The sequence below is a fragment of the Microplitis mediator genome, chromosome 7 (assembly GCF_029852145.1).
Source record: "Microplitis mediator isolate UGA2020A chromosome 7, iyMicMedi2.1, whole genome shotgun sequence".
In the NCBI taxonomy this organism is placed as follows: domain Eukaryota; kingdom Metazoa; phylum Arthropoda; class Insecta; order Hymenoptera; family Braconidae; genus Microplitis; species Microplitis mediator.
Window position 1 is genome coordinate 5,578,269 of NC_079975.1, and position 22,919 is coordinate 5,601,187.

The 22,919-nt window shown below is 28.2% G+C and overlaps 1 protein-coding gene across 2 annotated transcripts in view; it reads right to left on the bottom strand.

The window, feature by feature from the left end:
• The window catches only part of LOC130670906 (small conductance calcium-activated potassium channel protein), a 152,591-nt gene that overhangs the window by 102,548 nt on the left and 27,124 nt on the right, over positions 1-22,919 (bottom strand). For both annotated transcript variants that reach the window (XM_057474528.1, XM_057474529.1), the window contains exons 2-3: positions 11,283-11,807; positions 6,110-6,377 (exon numbers count right to left, since the gene is read on the bottom strand). In XM_057474528.1, coding sequence (XP_057330511.1) covers positions 6,110-6,377; positions 11,283-11,746 — 732 coding nt within the window. In that variant the 5' untranslated portion in view covers positions 11,747-11,807. The remainder of the gene's footprint in view (positions 1-6,109; positions 6,378-11,282; positions 11,808-22,919) is intronic.

Genomic DNA, 22,919 nt, shown 5'->3' on the forward strand with positions numbered 1-22,919 from the left:
GTGATTTTAATTTTTTTACCTCTCATTGTTTTGTCTCGTCGCTTCTATTATTTTATCCAATTTTTTTTTTATTCACTAATACTCTTATCAGAGCCAATATTTACGAACTTATTTTAAATATAAAATATCATGTGATACAGTTTCGAGTATCATCGCACGGGCTTTCAAGAAATTTCTGATGTATTGAATTTTCTGCTTTGGGGTTCAACGGCTCGAATAAAATATCAAACAATATGAATTTTTATTATAAAAGAGTACAATCACTTTTTATTATTATCATTATTATTTATCGAATTTCACCATTAAATTTTTGTCCAAAACGATTTATTTATTTCGGGCGAAATTTTTCGTGCAGAAAAAACAGAATACCCATTAGCTATTCATTTAATTATCATTTGTCGTTATTATCAAATTGTATCGTTCAATAATACTTATAAGTTACCGGAACAAAAGTTATAAAATGATCGATTTCTATTTTTATTCCGCATGAATGTTTAATAGTTTATAGCTTCTCTACATTGTCATAAAGAGTTTCAATGAAGTTGTAACATTTAATTAAACAAAAATAATTTTTTTCCTTTTTCGAAATAATTGAATATTTAATTAACAATTTAACTTTTTTTACTAGGGCTCACGATAAAAAATTTAAATAATTTAGTGATAAATCGATATGTGTTACATAATATAGAGAATATTAATGATAATTATTTAAATCCAGATTAAGGAAAAATAATAAAAATAATAATAATGAACTACTAATTAGTAATATTAATTAATAATTGATACTACAGTGGTATGGACATTTGACATTCGATTGATTGTGCAATAATCAGTCTTGTATTGTGTCCTTCATTATGGAGAGTAATTACCCATTTAAATCGATTCACTCACGGTCACAGCAGTCTTATTACCCCAATCAATATTGTCAACAATTTATTTTAATGTTAATTATTTTTACTTTTTAATAGATTTTTTTTTTTTCATTTTCACTTTTTTACAGAAAAAATTCTACACTAGTTTTGTGACGAGTAAAAATCTATAGATTTGTAACGGAAAATTATATCATCAAAAAAAATAAAAAAATTACGGTATTATAAAATTACAATACCTGTCATAACGTATTGTAAAATGAAAAATATTTTTGATAGTGAGCTCAATACTTTTTTTTAATTTTACAGCTTAAAGATTAATGCGGATTAATTTTTTTTTTTATTTTAAATTGAACTTTTTCATCTTTCATTCAATTCAACAATTTTATACGTCACTATAAATTCAATAAAGATTTAAATTTTTTCATGAAATTCTGTTTCATTTCGAGTTTGAGAGTCGATAAATTTGGATTACGAGAGTTATAGTACACTGTCAGTACATATGTATGTATAAAATAAGGCCTCTTATATATAACATTGACATATATATGTATGGAGACGAATATTAATTAAGAAGCAATGCACATATATATTAATTTCAATATTACGAGTATATATCGACATGTGCAAATAAATATGTGATAATTATAGACTTCAATAAAAGCTCAGAAATTTAAATTTCTTAGACGATTCAAAAAATATAGATATGTACAAAAATTGGTTAATTAAATCACACAGTGTATTATACAGCGATAGAAATTTATGTGAACGTAAATATAAATATATCGTATTACAGATGCCATAAGAGTGTATGCTAACCAAAGATACCATGGAAAAGATATTATTAGGGGGTATAAATTTTTTTTTAATCAAGATTTTATGTAACGATAAATAATAAAAAAAAATTTTCGAAAATTGCATCTGTGGCTTTTTTAATTTTCTACATGTGCATATTTGTAGTTTAGTTTTTTTTTTTCAATTGATTTGTTGAATAAAAATTCAAAAATTGTTAATTGTCTTCTAACTTCGCAATCATGAATTATAAAAAAAAAATAAAAAGATTAAAAATTTTTTTTTAATGGCGCCCTTATGATTCCTGGAATAGGTACTGTAAGAACCTATAAAATATTTCAAAATTTTGATCTAATAATTTTTTTATTTCTACGCGGAGAGAAGAACATGGGAATTTTTTTCCATTTCGCTTAGGAGAAATTCCTATGTTGACATAGAAAATTTTCCTTCATCAACATGGGAAATTTTACTAGGGAAAAATGAGAATATAACGATATTTTAGGGAAATTTTACCCACATATCATGGGGATATATCCCATTACCATTGGGAAATTTCCACGTAGATATGTAAAAATTCCTTTTATAACATTGCTGGAAATTCTATATTGACATGGAAAAAAATTTCTCTAGGATTTTCAGAGACTTTTGTTTCCCCTTGTTGACATTGAGGAATATCCTATGGCATTAAAAGAATTCCAGCAATGTTGAAACAGGAATTTTTTCAATGCCTACATAGGAAAATTTCCCATGCTAACATTGGTATGGTTCCTATATTCCATTGTTATTTTTCCAATGTTGGTACAGGAAAATTTACATTGTCAATATAGAAATAATTCCTATGTAACAAAGCAAAATTTGCTATGTGACACACACGGAAAAAAATTTACTGTTGCTGCAACAGGAGGCAGCCATGGTGCAGCAAAAGAAAAAAAACCTGTTGCAGCATCAGTAAATTTTTTTCCGTGCAGTTACAATTCACATGTTGACCTAGTAAAACTTACAACGCCAACAAAAAAATTTTCCCCAAGCAAAATTGGAAAAATTTCCATTTTATTCTCTCTGTGTAAAGGATAAATAGAAAAATTAATTTTTTTTATTTTTACAGCCTCATGGTTCTCAGAGTTGGTAACGGGAACCGTAAGGGCGTAAAAAAAAATTTTTTATACCCCTTAGAGTTCTTGAGTGGCATAAGGGCATATAAATCTACACGACCTGACGGCATCTGCAACGCGATATATTTATTGTGCATTAATTAATAAAAGCTTTATTAAATCACACATGACGATTAATAAAATTTAAAATTCTTTTTTTTTTCACTTTAAAAAAGTTTTACAGTTAATATGATTAGAATTTTAAAATTAGTTTAAGTTAAATAGTTTCTTCGAGAAATCTGATTACGAGACGAGGGAAGAAAAAAATTTTAAATAAAATGAAATGTTTTTTTTTTATTAACTATGAAAACTTGTTTAAACTCTTAGCGATATCACATCCTGAGTAACTTAGCAGCAACTGAGCTTGCAATTTATCTCGACGTAAGTAAGAGATTTAATTTCAGTAAGTGACTCCTCTAAGCCACATTAAGTGCATTGGCAAGTCTTTTACTTGACAGAAACGACATCTTGTTGAGGGGTTCTAAGATATATACATATATATGTGTATATCGACTGTACTTTTATTTCAAATATTGAAGTTTTTTTTCTATTTTTTTCTACAGTCAATTCAAATAAATAAAAAAAAAAGCCTTTGCGTTTTATTTTATAAAACTAAATAGAGACAAGACGAGGTCTAGTTGATGATAAATTACTTTAAAAAATATATTGATACTAACTTTAGTAATCAGTTACACGAATTTATATGTTCTCGTTAATTAAATTTTAAGTTTTTATTCGAATATTTATTTAATATAAATATTTAGATCATAAACTTGGATAAAAATCAATTTATTGATACCGTTAAAAAATCGTTAAAATTTTTTAAAATAAATTTAAGTTTTAAAAGTTTTTTTTCGCATATTTATATAATAAAAAACTTATTTATTTTTATCGTATAAATAAAATTCTCAAAAGTTATTAATATTCTCTGAGATGAATTTTTGACTTCATAAATATTTAATAAAACATATAATTCATAAATTAAGAAATCCATGATTTAATTTTATCTTGTTTGCTTTTAAATAATAAATTTAACTGATTTTTGTTTTAATATTTATAAACCATTTTGATTCATATTAAAAAAAAAAAGAACAAAAGGTTATTCGGGGTTATATGCTCTTATATTTTTAAAAATAGTAATCAAAGATATTTTTATGAATGTTACATAATAAAGTTAATAATAAATAACATGACAAAACAAATCACCGATTTGTTTTTTCATCAAATATTTAGGTGACTCAAAAATAAATTTGTCTGATCGTCTAATATTCTCGGAAAAAAACGCTTGATAATTCAAAAAAATTTTAAAAAACTATTTTTCACGTCTACTTAAAAATATGTTTTTGAAAGCAATCTTATGAACATTTTTCGAACGAGAATTTTTCTCACGAAAATTGACAATCCACTAGATAAATTAAAACTGATAATTACTATCCCAACAATAAACACTCGATTTTCTATTCTAAACTTCTTTTATACGGAGAGAAATTTATGGTAACAATTACAATATATTATGGGAATGGTTTCCATAATGCATGGTAACGGGTTTTTTTTGAAATATTGATAATAGGAACGGTACCCATATATATTATAGTTATCATTACTATAATATTATAGTAATCGTTACCATAATATGATGGTAATCGTTACCATATAATACACTGTGAAAAATTCCCAATAAATTTTACTATGGGTGCATAGTAACACCAGACTATAAGAAAACTGATTCAAAATTTACGAGTATCCCATAGTAAACGTATGCGCATAGGCCCCAATCGTGTAGTCTGCGCATACGTTTACTATGGGACACTCGTAAATTTTGAATCAGTTTTCTTATAGTCTGGTGTTACTATGCACCCATAGTAAAATTTATTGGGAATTTTTCACAGTGTATAGTAACCATTTCCATAATATATGGTAACCATTATCATAGTATATGGTTACCATTACCATAATATTATAGGAATCATTACCATAATTCTTCCACATGCGATATGAGAACTGTTACGATAATGATGGGAATTTTTCTCATACTTATGAGAACTTTTCCCAGAAAGTATGGACCTATATCCGATAATTCTAACACTGTTAGAAGGATTTCTTAGTATTTAAAAAAACATTTCTTAAACATCATTTCTTTGTATTTAGCAAATATTTCGTACTATTTAAGAATTTTGTTAAAGTTAAAAAATTATGCATTAAGAAATGATTTCTTAACTATTAAGAAATCATTTCTTAAATAGTAAAAAATATTTGTTAAATACAAAAAAATTATGTTTAAGAAATGTTTTTTTAAATACTAAGAAATCCTTCTATCAGTGAAGTAATCATTACCATAACGATATGGGATGATATTTCATAAACATACTAGAAACGGTTACCATAAATTTATCTCCATGTAAAATATAAAAGCATAAGTTTTCCTAGTGTAGGTAATGTATCATAAAATTAACTGTAGCATATAAACCCCAAATTATCTAAATAATAAAAAACTATAAATAATAAATATATAGTTAACGGTTCCCGAGTTTGCTTTATAAACTGCTGAATAGATAAATCCAATACACACTAATACTCATGACCCCATGAACAATTAATGCAACGAACCGTAATAATTCGCATCTATATATCTATCTATACATCTATATCTATACATAAATATATCTATATATTTACTAACCGATAAAAAAATGTAAATATTTTAATTTAATAAATTCCATGGATCTTAATTAAAAAACTATCATCATTACGATCTAATATCTCCGCATCAAATTAATTTTTCAATTCTTCATCTACTTGATAATTAAAAAATTTTATAACACAACATTGCAGCTTCAAACTTTTTAGAAAAAAATAATTATTTTTGTAAGCCGTTAAAAACTTTGTTCGTTTTTTCCTTGATAAATTATAAATCCCTCGTTAATTATTGCGGCTAATTAAGACATTAAGTTTCACTACTTTGTTGCTATATAACTAAAGATAAAATAATTAATGAGCAACGAAACTCAAACTGATACGGATATTATACTTTATTGAGTAACCGAGTACTTTAGTTTATATGGACTATGGACTATGGACTGAGTTAATTATTTACGAACTAGTCTAATTCCAGGAAGGACTTGTCAATCCACCGGGAAATGAAATGATGCAGAGGATAATTGAAAGAGGATATACAGAAATTAGATTTAAATTATATAATAAATAATTAATTTAATTAAATGCAACTAAATATTAGTTAGTAAGTAAATAAATTAATTAATTGATTAGGTAACAAGCTAGTAATTTACAATAATTTACCTGTCGAAACTGTCTAATGCCACCATTGATTCGTAATGAATCTGCAGCAATTCCGGCGATTCCATCACCTGGTTCACGTAATTGACGTAAGGACGCGCTTGGCGCTGTGTTCGAATGCAGAGGACAATAACATCCTGAACAACAACACGCAGAGGCTTCCGGTTGCGAACTTTGTCGGATAATTCGGGTACTTGGTGATGTTGTTACAAGTACTGGGGGTGGTGGGGCTTGACAAGGGCAACAGTGATGACCACTTCTTACACTTTCTCTGTAAATTCAAAATTTTTCAGCGGTTAAAAATTGAGGTTAAGAATTTCATAATTATTTTTGGATTTAAAACAAAAATTTTGTTTCTAAAGGTTAGAAATACAGTAACTTACAGGGTAGCAATTATTGACACTAATTTATTTAATTATTTATTCATATTTTTTTAAAAATAATATATATTTTTAGGGGCAGTTCATAAAATACGTCACGCAAAATTTTACCTTTTTAGATCCCTCCCCCGTTTCGTCACACTATGTCACATGATCTCCCTATCAATTTTGGATCACAGATAGACCCCCCCCCCCCGTTATGATGGAAATATCTATATATCTATATATTTAAAAATATGTAACGAATGACTTTCTTTCGTGAGAAAAAAATAAAATAAAAAAAAAAAAAACCGAGAGAAAAATTTTCAAAACCGTTCGATGAGCTAAGAATGTCACGTTTCTTACCACCTCTGACCCCCATCACGTTTTGTCATAGTCGGTGACACCCCCATAAGTGCGAACGTATTTTATGAACGGCCTGTTATATATTATCTAGAAAATGCGACCCTGGTTACAATTTGGAAGATTTGATAAATTAATCTACTGTGGAAATTAAATAGAATGTCCAGTATACTTTGTATGGTGTCAATACTTGGAGCTTATATTTATTTTAGATTAATCGTACTGGGCTCAAAAAGGGTCAATACGAGTGCCATAGCACTCTGGGATAACAGCAATTAAATGGACAACTGAAATATTCTTTTGGTTTTTATTTCAAAGTGATCAGGAAAGCTATCGACTTTTACTTACAAACTACCCTATTATTCTTAAATTAGTTATAGTGTTTTTTTTTTTTTGAAGAAAGAAAGCTATCAACACATACTACTAGCTTTACTCCACTCTGGTAATTAATCTACTTGACGTTACTCTTTTGAAAATTACTTAAACAATAGGTTCTATTGAAAGAAAATTAATTTTGTTGGAGGATTCAAAAATCACTTGTTCGTATACTTCACCTTTTTGAATTGCTATTGCAGTTATAGATTAAGTTACGAGTAGGGATAAGATGTTTGACGTGTATTTGGGTGGTAGAGTGCACATTCGCTGAGGTAAAGAATTTACGTATGGGTTATTCAGATCCTTAGTACTGATCATTTGAATGATTACAAAGATAAAATTGATTTCCCGGCGGATATATGTCGTAATACCGTACTTACTATTGCACGAGTTACTGTTACACACTATACGATATACAATGTACAATACACACTTTTACATTCCCCTGAGTGCGTTTCAGTCGATTTATTCATGAATACCTAACTCAGTATATATCCTCAAGCAAAAATACATTTCACTATTTTTTAAAGAGAAAAAAATTGAAGCCTAAAAAAAAATGTGCATAACATACTGGAAAACTTGGGGCAAAATGTGACACTATTTTTAGGAACAGCAAAATTTTCTATGTATTTAAAAATGCGCAGTTAGGGTTCGTAGACAAGAGTTAGGCAAGTCGACCAGTATTCGAAATTTTTCAAATTATTAATTAAAAAATTTTTTTTGCCTTACAATGGAATCTAATTTTGCCTCGGACTCGTACCAAAAATATAGTCATTTTGCCCCAGGTTTGTTTCTATATTCGTATATTTTTGTTTTTAATTGTAGTTATTTTTGACGCTTTGTAGTCTTTAATGTGAAAATAACAAGCGGCCTTGAAGATCAAGGAGATACTTCTGTTTGTGTTGAATGTTAGCGTCCTATTTTTTCTTTGTTTACTGTCCAAATTAATCACAAAAAAAATACTGAAGTGAGCAAAAAATAAGAAGTTTTTGTGACGGATCGTGCCATTGAATGTGAAGTTTTTAAAGTTGTTTAAGAAATGTATTCATATACTTTTATTGTATACACAAATTGCTTGGGATTCGTTGGATTTATTATATATCGTAATCAAATAAGTCTATTGTATGCGCGAAAATAAACAATTGTCATACTCTACTTTATTCAGTAAACTAATGGAGAGTATCGTTGCAACATAACAATATATACTCTAAAGAAAATAGAGGTAGAGAATTTATTTGTATAGCAAACTAACCTATCATCAATTCTGTTTGGAAACTATCTAACCACGAACTTTCCCGATAATTGAAGATCACATATTTACAAAACGAAGTGCCTGCTAGTATTATATATTGAAATATAAATTTTATGTTTGTAACAATTTCTTCAATAATCGCAATAACAATAATCACAATTCTAGGATATTCAAAATTGTCCAAAAAATTTATCAAGTTTTGTTGCCATTTTTAACCATCCGTTTAAAAAATTCATGATCATAAAATTGTTTAACACGTCATCAAAAGTATTATAATTAGGTCATACTGGTTCAATTTTCAATCAATATTTTATCGTGATCTATCAATTTTTTTCTTCACTATACTCTATTTTTTTGATAAACGTTTTTTGATAATAGAAATGTTTTCACCGAAAGAACGCGCGATGACTCCTAATTTTTCATACACATGCTGCAAATGTTAATGGTATAAGATGATATCACTTCTCTATCAATATCATTTTTAGATACTAAAACTGATTTTCTCTCCATGATTTGCAGAAATTTATGAAATACTGTTTAATAATGGACACGAAAAAGTGGAAGGAATATTTTTTATACACATATCATATATATGAACACGTCAAAACTTTATTTTATTTCATTTAAAATGTCATTAATTATAAATGCAAAATAAATCAGAGTTTATCTACAAAAAAAAAAAACAGACCCTTCAATAAATATAATGTCCGATATGTAACAGTGCTAAAAAATTCTGTTCTATACGACGTTATTCAAATTTGTTCATGTTCAATTTTTAAAAAATGTTCATACTTGTAATGCGATATGGAATTATAAATTATGTAGTTTTATCAGCAATATGGTAGGACTGTATAATAAACGTGCGAATATATTGCGTATGTAATATTATTCTTTATGTAGGATGTATCGAGAGCAGTAACTTTACGATCTACGTTCTTTACATGTTAAGCATTAACGGGAACTGTGAAGTCTCGTGAATTTTTATATTTTTATTTTTATTACTTTCATCTTTTAAAGTAAAATATTGCAGTGCTAATGGGTTGTTCGTGAAGAGAATATCGTAAAGTAGTATTCTAAAGAATATTAAAATCTAGTGCGTCTCTGCTAATTCAAAAATTAATTTTGGAAGTGAAATATATACGTGCAAGTGTTATGATTCTCTACGAAGTAATTGGATATTCTAATAGGATAAAAAGTCACTATACTAAATATCAAATATATGTAATTCTAAGTCATATATATTTTATAAATAAATGTTTGCACACAGATAATAGATTTTTACTACACTACAGTCAATGGCTTTTTTACCGGAATTTCATATTAGAGGTGGGTAGTTCCGGGCCTGTATAGTTCCATGAACTACGTCTTTTGTCGGATACGTATCCGATCGTTCCTCAAAATTCACTTTAGTATACTCACTAGTTCTTTTTTGTCTGCCACTGCTGTCATTACCAACAAGCAGTAAAGCAGCAGAATAATTTTTGATTGGTGATTTCTTATGGAACTTTGAGTTGAATACTAATCATAATTAATTCTCTATTTAGTATAAAATAATATAGTTCGCCGTTTGTAAGGAATAAAATTGTCTATAAAAAAGATCCAATGACATTTGTTGATAAGTCTGATAATTTTGCTAGAAAAGTAAAAAGATCTGGAAATTTATTATAGATTTGACTTCCAGCTCCAATAACTTTTGAATGGATGGACTTATCAAAAAATGATAAGAGACCTATTTTGTAGAGCGTTAAATTCTCTACAAGAAACGTTAGGGACTTTTTTATATGAGGTGTAAATGCCGAGCTAGAAAAATAAAAAAATAAAAATTTTTTTTTCCCATGTTATTTAAATGGGAAATGGAAAATTAGAAATAGGCACCTCTAAATATTAACATTAAGAGCTCCGCTTTTAACAGGCTTCTTTTCTCACCTTCCTGAAAGTTTTCAGTCTGTTTTTTTGTTGAACAAAAAAGTCGCCTCAAAATGGCAGACCCTAATGTCTACGTTCTAAATACTGACTCTTCATGGGAATTAAAAACATTAAATAGTTCCACGGATATGATTTCTTTTCGCTCCGGAAACGTTCCAGGTTCAATCCGGAATGTTCCCGTAACTACCCACCTCTATTTCATATTCCCTGTGTATTTTGTCTAGATGATACAAAGTTGTGGTAAAAATGCCATCGATACATAATTGAAGCTATATCTAAAAATTAATTTCATCAAAATAATGCAGAAAACTCATTAACGGTCTGGGATATTATAAAAATTCGATAATTAATTAAAACATTTACTAAATTCTAGAATAGTTGTAAACATTCCAAAAACGTAAATCTGTCTGGAAGATTCTATAAATACTAGAATCTGTTGAACAGGTTTTTAAAAATTCAAAGGTTTCGAAAAAATAATTTTAATCTTCTCAAATTTTCCAGCAACTCTAAAACTATCTGAAACATTTGAGGAAATTTTTGAATCTTCGCAATATTTCAGAAATGCAAGAAAAATTTTTTGGTCGGTAAAAATACTAATAGAAAAAAAAAAATTAATGATTATCGTGCGATCTGTCAAAATACAAATAATTCAAAATAAATGAAAACATCCATTTTTTAGCTTCTGATCCAAGTTATCTTTAGTACTCAGTCATCGGCGTAATCTTCATCGAAGAATTCCCAAAATATCAGTCCGAGTATTTATCCGTTGAAATTTTTTTTTGTATGACAAAAAAAAAATAAATGACATGGCAGGTGTTAATTATAAAAAATAGAATAGGTGATAAAAAAAAGGTGAATAATTAAAGAAAAGAATGAAAAATGAAATGGATAGTGAACCTACCTGGAGACACTGCGTGCCAGATGAAGCGCAGATGAGGGTGCGAGTGAATCTCGACGTTCGCATCGGCACCGGTTGTACTGATGTGAAGCTTGTCTTGCGCGATAAATTGTCGTCGTAGTTGGATGATGACATTGCTGTTGTTGTTGCTGTTGCTGTTGTAAATATTGCGGTTCGCCATCAAGTCTGCAATGCAATTCAATGTCGGGGACGCTTCTGGTAGACGGGTCTTCATTTGTGGCGCTTTCTTCACTGCCACCCAAACCAGAGACCGACAACTGTGGCGAGGCAACAAGAAATGTCGCCCGATCTTGACGCGTTAATACCGGCTTACCCTGATGAGACCCGATACTAACAACAACTGGTGGCGGTGGTCCACGAGTTAATAATGCTGCTGTTTCCTCACTACTACCATATTCACCGCCATTACCACCCTCTTGCGATCCAGCATTTCCGCTCGAGTTCATGGCTACTACACGGACATCCGGTTTCTCTTGGTCGCTCTTTAATTAGTCACGTCACCATCTCCTACAATATGCCAATGTAGATTTCTATTTATTAAAATATTTATCCGTCATATATCTTATTACTTATTTTACATTTTTAAATCTCATTTGAATTTTTAATTTAGGTTTTTTTATTGTTTCATATAAATTCATAATTTACTTCGTTATTTAAAGTACTATAGATTGTGTTGACGACGTTTGACAAACACGAGAAACAGTAATAAGACGATGTAGATTGTATGGTACCTGGATGTTGTCAGAGTAATGTAGAGAATAAAAATGTCTTTCAACGAGTATTTGTACAGTATATAACTATGGTATTATATGTAAATTCATCGTTAGCTTGGCAAATAGAGACAGTTGCGTTTAAAATTAGATTTAGTTTGAGTATGCAACTGAGAAGAGACAAGAGATAAAAACAAAAATACTCGAGTGCGTTGGAAAAAATAATATTTATGTACAGAACGCCTTTTCCTTTGTCACCCGAGAGAAAAAATAGTTTAGGTCTAACGAGATCTATTAGATCAGCTTAGATCTAATTTTTTCCAATTTTTTATCTACATTTTTATCAATAGATCTCTTGGTTTGAAATTTTTTGAAATTTTTTTTTTTATGAGATCTCGAAATCATTTGTAAAATAAAAATTTTTGAATTTTTCTTTGAAAATTTGATTTTCTTTTTACTTTGGTTTATGTAAATACACAGTTCAAAATTCTTCCGAGGTTCATAGATTAAATTTTTTTATTATTTAGATCTACTTAAGCCAAAGCTCAAAAAATAAACCAAATTAAATTTCGATGGTAAAAAAATTAAGATTGAAGGTGACCTGCATAAATCTAAAAAGTCATCGATATCTTATACATATTATATGTAAATTTTTTTTCCCTTGGCAAATATAAAATTTTTCGAATTTATCATGTCTACAGAAATTATTTGAAATCAAGTTTTTTTGATACATAATAACGCATTTCTTTTTAAATTTAGGAATTTATGTGTAGTTATAAATATCACGTATGAGATCGTTTGGTGAAATTTATGTAAATATGATATGTAGTTAAGCGTTGTGCGGTTATAGTATGAGATTGTCGTAAATTAAGATCTTGTTACTATTTACGGTCTAATAATATATTTCAAGAAGATATAACGTAAAATATATAGATCATGAAAAAATTCTTTAGTGAACCATTTAGAATTTTATGAATCATTTTCAACCCAATATTGATATCTACTCTGCTTTATTTCTACATATTAAATCAAATATATATTTTTTATAGATTTATCATTGTTAACATTTTGAAAGTTATTTAAGTGCACTAACTATAAACACACTGATAATGATTAGTAGGCATTTACTTCATCCAATTTGTTAATTTACAAAAATAAATACCTCTATAAATTTTAAACTCAATTATTTTTTTGCAACGTAGTTTCTTTTTTATCTTTTATCAGTACTTGAAAGTTTTTCTAGAGACGGTATTTCAATAGTCCTATTTAATTGTCAGAACAGTAAGAAAAAATGAAAATAATGAGAGGTGAAGAGAATTGGTTCAGTAGCCTTAGGAGTAACTTTACCAACTTTTCCAATCAGTGGAGAATAAAGGAAAGTTGAGTGCTTATCAAGTCACACCGACAGCTGTAGAAATTGGTGAAGAAGTTGATGTCGATGAAAAAAGTATTAGAGAGTTTTATAGTACATTGTTATTATATATATATATATATATATATATATATATATCTATATATAGATTTATATATACATATATATTTACACAGAAGGAATCAGGGTGCAAGTAGGCCAGGTTGTATGTACACCAAATATATCAAGATTTGCTGACACGTCGATATAATACATGGATCGATTATTGATATTATTATTATTATTATCATAGTAAACGCCCACATTTGACCCTTGTATCGATACACAACCAAGAGCAATCGAGTAAACTCTATTTACAATACAAGGGTGAGTGTCCGGCAAAAACTCTTTTCAGGAAACTTATACGTGCGGAAACTCGCACGAGTTCATGTTGGGTTTACTTGCTTGAATTATTTTTTTAAATCTCACGAGACTTGGTGTCTGTTTTACAGACAGTCATTTTTTTTCTTTAAATCATCAAAGTTTTTGTACTTCAACTGGTTCAATGTTGAATAAAAAATTTCTCGATGGTAAGCAAAAAATTTAAGACGCGTTTTCATTTGTTTCTCTATTCGCACTCAAGTGGATAAACGGTACTATCTTTGTTGCACTTGTACAGTAAATGGAAACTTTGTCCAAGCTTTTCTCGTAAACAAATGGAAGTTGTCAAAAAATTGAAGTGCACTTCACTAGTTCATAGAGTAAAGCATCGGGTCTGTGTCTTTATTTAGCGTTTATGGTTTTTATCTCAGAGAAAAGCTTGGACGAAATTATCTGAAAACGGTTTTAAAAAAGAGTCTTTTTTTCTTTTTGGAACAGATGTTATTGATGTGTAAATTTTGAAGGTTAGAAGCTAATGTAATATGAATAAGAGCCTTGTTATATGCGTTATTCAATAAAGCAGTTATTGTTCACAGTCTTAAACAAGAGTAAAATAAGACAAACAAACTTTTAATGCTTCAAACTATTTGAAATCGTGAGAAGTAATAGCGATTATTTTATTTTTCTTTAGAATTTTATTGCGCGGAATAAGGAAGGAAAGAGTTTAATTGACTTAAATTTTTTGAAAGGAGTTAGTGAACGCAGAACAGACAAGCGAATTTAATTTTAGAATAAAAACTCAATGATTTAACTTTGATTTTAATTGTAATATCGGATTATTTTTCTAGTTACGTTGTTTATATTTTACGTTTCAGGAAACGTCGGATCGAATTAACTGTGACAGCACTCAATTGTCACGAAACGCGTCATTCAGTTGTAAATTTAAAATTCAATTGAATGAAAACAATTTGTTCATATGCCGATGAAAAATTTTTATGGAAAAAATTATTTGTCGTAAAAAAAAGATGTTTCGATAAAATTTTATCTGTACAATTAAAATCCTACTGTAAAAATCATTTCGTCATACGTTAATAGTCGAAGTACTCAATAAAAGTTTCAAAATATTAAGAAAAAAAAAAATTTCACAAAAATTTTGTATACATTTTATCTAGATATTCATACATATATAATCCTATGACGAAGATACCATTTTATCATTTGATTGCATTTCCAATATTTAGTATCGCCTCATCAATCATCCCTCATTACTTGTCACAAGTATTATTATTATTATATTACAAATAAGTAAAAATGCAATGTATCAAATATAAATCAATCATGAGTGAATGGGTTACATGCATTTTCGATAAGCCATATGATTATCGAATATTCTGAGATACTTATCACTCAGATACTTAAAATTTTTTAAAATATCAATACTGAATTTTTTTTTTAAATATCATTTTTAGTAGAGTTCATAGAAATCTATCTTTTGCATTTGCCCTCATGGTAGAATTTTAAAAGAATTTTGCTATAATCTATCATAATTCATCGAGTAGGTTCCAAAAATACCATTGGTTCAAAAGTTTATATATGTATGTAATATAACGCACCTTTTTGCGACGATAGCGGGCACAATTTTTAAAGGATCTAAATGAAACTTGGCACACTTATTCTATGAACGATTATCACGGTTAAGTTCGAAGATGAGCAAAATCGGTCAACTAGTTTAGAAATGGTGGACATTTGAAATTCAAAAATTAACGAAAAATCCTACTTTTTCGGCCTTTTTCTTAAATAACTTTTTACCGGGTATATCTATCCTTATTATGTAAATAGAACACGCTAGCCGATAGAAAAAGCTATATTTTACTTTTTTTATTTTTGGTTTTACGATAATTGTTCCACTTTTAATAAGGGTTCAAAGTCACATAATTGACTCATGTGTTATAGTGATAATACCATTGTTTATATCTTTGAAATTTTTTGATGGGTGATTATTAAATTATATATACATATATATATAGGTGAGGGAGGGGCAAAAGGGGGTACTTAAGGAAATACCAAGTTTTCGAGGACCCAAATACGGTAAATCTTTTTTTTTTAATGATATTCAAAGTAAATAAAAGAAATTTTCAGTTACAGTTGAAAAAAAAAATTTTTCACTTCTGCGGGCAAAATGGGGTACCCCCTAAAAAAGGTAAAAAAAAAAAATTTCTGGATTTTAAACGAATTTGATTAAGTTGAAATTTTTTTTAAGTAATTTACATGAAGAAAAATTATATTTTACATGTTTATTGGATACAAAAGAAGAAAAAAAATTTTTAATAGTCTTTATCATAAAACAAACGTCATTAATATTTTTCAACTGACAATTTATTTTTGAAAAAGTTTACCAAAAAAAATTCAAAGTAACGCTTAATTATATTTACAGAAGTGATTTTGGAATGTTTAAAAACCATTTAAAATATAAAATTTTTTGTTATCAAATTTTGGGGGTACTCCGTTTTGCTTACCCTACCCCCTTTTTCCTCCCCTTCCCCTATATATTTCGGATGCCGAATGACCTTTTTTGTTTTTTAATCTCTTAAGCCCTAAATCATAAATGAAAATCCAAATAAACTTCCCCTTAGAGAAGTTGCAATTTTTGCTACATATCTAAAGTAAACTTTCCTACGACGATTACTAATTCTCACCCTCTTTCAACTCTTAGAAGTCTACCCTCTACTCTCGACGATTACAATATCCATATATATTTATGATATATTTCCATTGCATATACATATGTTTATTCGTAAAATATATAAAGCAAAAGTATAATATTTTATCAACTGTCAATAATTTTTTTAAAAGTTGAATTCAAAGCATGGACTGGAAACAAGACATTAAAATCAAATAACAAAAAAATTCACTGAGTTTTTCCTTGTTATATTTTTTCTTTTGAAATGAATTTAAATGTTAATGAACAAGTAATTTATATTTTTAAATAACACAATTAAAAAGTTTTTTAATTATTGAGTTTACTTTATCGTTATATATTCATGCATTTTAATGAGATGTCTGATTAACAAATTATTGATTTTAAAATAAAAGGTAAATAATTAATTACCGTTTCATTTTAATTTTCATTACAGAGAATAAAAGCATTATTACATTTATGACAAAATTACTGCCGGAAAATATAAACATTTTTCATTAATATATCGGTCAATTTTTTTAGCTTTATTTTTTGTAGATCTGTTTAGGAAATAGTATATTACACACCAAGGGGGGGAAAGTAGGACGTTCTGACCCGTGTGTGTAACTGCTTATCCGAACCTAAAGAGAGGTTGACAAACACGTGGAATCGGACGTCCAACTTTCCTCTGCTAATTTTTATCATTTGTTTTCTCTTAAGACAAAAAAACGACTTTTTTCGTTAAACAAAAATTTAAACTTTCAGGTACAGGTCTGGTGAAAAGTAGTATACACACTATAGAGTCAAAGTTAGGACGTCTCAATTCATGTCTGTCTCCCCTTCGGCTTGGGTACACAGAAAAAAAGGATTTCTTGACACAAAAAATTTTTACTCGCTCCAGGAAAATTTTTTCCCAGCCCTAGAAATTTTTTGCATCATAAATTGAAAACAGAAATTTTCTTACGGTGAGAATGAATTTTCTCAGAGCAAGAAAAAACTTTTTCAGTCAAATAATTTTTTTCTGTCCCAAGAAAATTTTTGTGTTCAATTTATAACACAAAAAAATTCTTACGCCCAGAAATTATTTTTTTCTGTGTAGGCAATTACACACATGGGCTAAAACATCTTTCTTTTGTCCCTTGGTGTGTAATATACTATTTCATCATACCTACGCCGAAACTTAAAATTCCCGCCCTGATTAGAGGGAATAAAGTCGTTTTTTTCCTTTATGAGAAATCAAATAATAAAAATTAGCGCATGCGCCATTCTTCCAACAGAGGCAAAAATTTAAACTTTCAGGTGTAGATCTGGTGTAAAATAGCATACACAACCCGGATGAAGTCAGGACGTCTCAATCAGCATCTTTGCTAGCCTTGCCTTCAACTCGGGTAGGCAATTACATACTCAAATTGGAACGTCGTACTTTCTTACCTTGGTGTGTAATATACTAATTGTTTTATTACAGTGAAATTATTAGCAGATACGTAATAATCTCAAGATAGAAAGACCCTCTGAATATAAATCAATGAAAAGTACTCCGATTATTGAATATTCACAAATAATCAGTTCCGAGTATGTTACTAATCAAATCAGTGGTGTACTTGTAATCATTTGTGCATTAAATATTCACTGATTGGAGCAATTTATTATTGATTAATTTTAAGAGAACAGGAATGTATTAATTAATCGCTGTCGATGTGATTTATCGGTAATTAAATCGAATTAGTAAAGCAAATGATTGTTAATTATTTAATAAATCATCAGTTATAGTTCAATTTAGTGACGATATTGATACTTGATACATATGTTTATAAATTCAACTGCAGAATTATAGTTGAAATTTCAAAGTAGATATTTGATGAATTAATTTGTTTAAATATGTTACATTAGTGCAGAAAGCTAAGCTATTATTTAACATAATTTGCAAATTAGCTTAATTCCGGAATGTGCAACTCGTTTGTGTATTATTTTTATTACTCTGCCTGAGCTATTAACAGTTTAATTAATAACTAAAATAACTTAAAAGTTAATTTAATTATTTTGGTATTTAATTTAATACAATTATGTAATTATTTGTTTTAAATAGTTAAATTCTCTGAATGCAAGTTTAAAGTTCATTTAAGACTTACAATTTACTCACAATTTCAAAACTTACTTTTGCTCGTGTTTCTTGTTGGTAACTTGAAAATTACTTCTTTGAACACAAAACAAAATTTAAGTCTCGCTATGAAGAACCCTTTTGAAAGTTGCGACAACTATTTGTATCAGGTTATAAAATAAAAAATAAATTTTATTTAATAAAAACACATGTAAATAAAATTTACTGCAGAGGAGTCAATTTTGCATCAGAGGTCCAGTATTAAAATTTTTTGAATTTATTAAATTTGAAAACGTAGGTAAATGTGAGAATTACATTTGAATATACACGACTGTCTTATAGAGAGACATTTTAAATTGGATAGTTCATAAAAGGTATCAACTCATATTTTATTTTGAACATTGGACTTTATTTCATATCCCAGTTCATAGATAAAGTTATGTTTTAAATTTTTCTATATTCTGATGATTTTCAGATAAGATCAATTTTTTTTACTTACGTTTACTAAATCGATTTTTTTTTCTTTAAGTAAAGTATCTTTTTCAAAAAATTACGGTTCAATAAAAAGTTCCAATAAAATCGATAAAAATTATTAGCAGAATTAATTACGAATCGTTAATTTAATTTTAATGTTGTCCATAAAAAAAAAGCCATTAATTAATTAGCAAATATCATTAATAATAAATGAATTAATTGAAAAAATTTTACAAGTACAAAAAAAAATCTCTAACCATATTAATGTAATATAATTTATTAAAAATAATTGATTGAATTATTTCAATTCAATTTATCTACGTCCAACTGCGACTAAATAAAAAAAAAGGAAATGATAAATCGCTTAGTGTTTAATTCGATTTTTTTTTTATTAATAATAAAAAAGAAATGAAATAGAAAAAAAACTGTGACTCAGGTATTTTTCCTAAGTCAATAAAGAACAACCAATAGAACTGCGAAAATTTACCCTCTGTTCTTTTTCTCTTAGCATCAAAATGCAATAATATAGCTAACAGGAAATTGCCCTTTTTTATTGCTTTCACTTTTAATATAAGTGTTTTTTTCTCTTTTCGTTTTATTTTATTTTATACTTAGATCTGGAAAAAGCGTTGAACTTTTCCTAAGCAGATGGACCGCCAAGATATCAGCGTTCGTGTTTCGTTTTAAATTTTCAACCTTTAAATTTCTAGCGATCATTCAGTAAGATAACCCGAATCAATAATTTTAAATGAGACAATTTAAAAGAATTATTGTGCATAATTTATGTGTATGAGATAACAATAAAATTCTTTTTTTTTTTTACTTTTCTTATCTTTGTATTTTATTTTGAATTTAAACTTTTCTATTAATTAATTTGGGTAACAGAGAAAGCTGGGAGGAGGGGGGGGGGGTGTACACAGACGAGAAAAAAAGTAGAATTAAAGAAAAACCCTCACTATTTAAAATTTTTTCTTAAGGAGCCCAGTTTTCCTCATCCCTCTGCTTCCTATTTAATTAAAAAATTTATTGCTATTGTTAGTTTTTTCTTGTAAACTTTTCAGTTGTAGAGGAATTGTAAACGAGATAATAGAGTGAAGGAAAAATTTGAAGTATGACGGAAAAGATTTAATAAAACGCGTATAGAGAAAAATCTGAATGAAAAAAGGATCAGCGTGGAATCGACGTTTCTTTAATAATGATGACGTTTGAAAAGTGAAGGAAGTTTTTGCTTTTATTTTCATTGTTCATTGACTATCCTCTCCACTTATCACTTCTTTCATAGCTTCATTTTCACCCGGTACTTATCAAGAACAATTGCACAGTTGAATGATCACCATGAGATAAAATACCTAAAGATTAATTCACTGATCTCGTGACTTTATTCATGAAAGAAAGTTCTTTAGAAAAAATATTTAAAGCTCCACAAATATTTTATTTATTATCAAGTATTTTTTTTTTGTAGTAATTGACAATAAAGTTAAAATATTGAATGATTTTTTTAAGAAGTGTCTGACCAATTACGAACATTTCTACTTAATTTGTGATTTTTTTTACAAATTTAATTTTTTTAATGTCTCCGTAATTGAAATCAAATGAAATCACTTCGTCTGTCTTAAATTTTTAATTGAAATTTAATGCGTCTAAAAATATTTGATTGATTATTCTGACACTTACTTCGTATCAAGATAAAAATAAACACAAATTTTTTATAAACTTTAAATTTCCACTGCAGACATTAATATTTCGGTAAAATGAAAAAACGCATTTATTTGAAAAAGAAAATGATAGTCGTCTAAAAAATATTTTTTATTTTCCCAAAATTTTTCACTATGGCAAGTAATCAATTTTAAGAAAATTGTACCTAGATTCGTCCTTAGGGTCCCTTATACTCCCTAGTGTACAGTCAAGCTCGAGTTTGATAATAAATAAACCCCGCAATTAATATCGATCCACTTGAAATGTTACAAAATTAGAAATTAATCTTCTCTATTAGTTAAAAGAACTTTATTTAAAAATAATATTTTGAATTTTCTGACAAGAAGTATATTTAATAGTGATATTCTAGAATAAAGTAGGATGTTATTCCCCTTGGATTCATTTATGTCTTCTGAAAAGTTAGTGTATTCCATGTACAAGGGATACTTGCTCTTACATTTGCGTGTCTGTGACACTCCAGGAAAGACAATTTAGGTCACGCCCATAAAATTTATGTGACAAGTTGAGCTGCATCAAAATATCAAGATCTCACTGTTTACTTATAAATCTTATTATTTTATATATGAATTACACGAGAATTATTTTTTTTCTTTGTCATCAAAGTATCATCTTTCAATGATGTAATTTTTTTAATGTACATAGAACAGATCAAATCCAAATAGACACTAAAAGCTTCTTCAAATTTTTTTTTTTTATCAACTGTATGGCAATAATTTATTTGTAAAAAATATAAAAAATAAAAAATCAACTTCTTATTTTTCTCCTGATGAAATTTTTCAATTTGTTCCAGTTCACGTTTTCAGAAATTTATCTAGATCTACTCTAATAGATGCAGATTAAAAATTTTTTCAAAATTTTATTATCATTGCTTTCAAAAACTTCTACAATAAAAATTTGAATTCAGCTTAATAATTCGCTCTTTCGTAGATTTGGTTCACGAAAATTTAAATAATTTGAAAATTATATTCTTGTAAGTCTACACAGAATGCAGGACTTAGGTCTCCGTAAGTCAAGATTATTTTTCCCGAGACATCGGTTGACATATTAATTGGGTCGTTAAAAAATATCGTTGGGTTTTGATGAAATAAAATATAAAAATTAAAACATTTAGTTAACTTAAGTTCTTAAACTTTCTGGTACTTGGGTCTAAAGTCTCTAGTCTTAAGTAATAAAACGATGAAAATAAAAAAAATAAAGTCAGAAATACAGAAGAGAATATTAAAGACGACGGAAGTTTTAACTAACAGTAAAACTGAATTTCCATACTCATTAGTTTTGTTGCTAATTAACATATACTTATATTGACATAAGATTTTAATAAAATATACTAGTGTCTTTAGATTGCATGCCTTCTGTTCTACTACACATTCAATGCAAGTATAAAAAAAATCGTCCAATTAATGTGTGTATTATATATTTAATTAAAGACATTACAATAAATAAGAGTTTTTTTTTGGAACCAGTAAATAATTGCTGAATAAAAACAGGAGCATCAATAATTTAAAGCCATTGAATGATTAAACCTTTCGTGAACTTTGAACCTTTATGAGGACAAAGTCGTTGTGCTCCAGAAATGTCAGACAGTTTGTGAACGTCTTTATCGCGGCTCGTCACGAACAACAACTAATGCAAGCTAGTATCTTTTATAGACTTGACGGAGACGTTAAACATTTTAGAAATAACAGAAATGTTTTTTTTTCCATTAAATTCAATAGAAATAAATACTTCTAGTTCATTAATAAATAAATAATCGATAATGTTCTGCAAACATCGACAATAAGTATTTTAAGAATGCGGTCTGTAAGGGTACAATAAAAAGGGTTAGTTAGATCGAAATAGTATATTGCATAGTTAGGATACTAAGATAGTCTTTATGTAGCGAGGGCAATGTTTTCAGCACGACTCGTAGGGTTACATACCCGGGCCGAATGCGCTTGCCGGATAAAGACTATCTGAGTGTTCTACTACCCGTGTAAAAAAAATTCGTTCCAAAAAGATTCCAAAAAAGTTCCGCATGTGGAACTTCTAATCATGAGACAGATTAGAACTTCAAATGGAGCTTTTTTGGAACGTTAGTAATTTTGATGGTAAAAAAAAAGTTTTTATGACCAAACTTAGAGTCAAAAAAGCACGTTTTTGGAACTTTTTTGAAATTTTATATAGACATTCTAAAACATTTAAAAATCACTACTTTTACATCTTTTGTAGACTG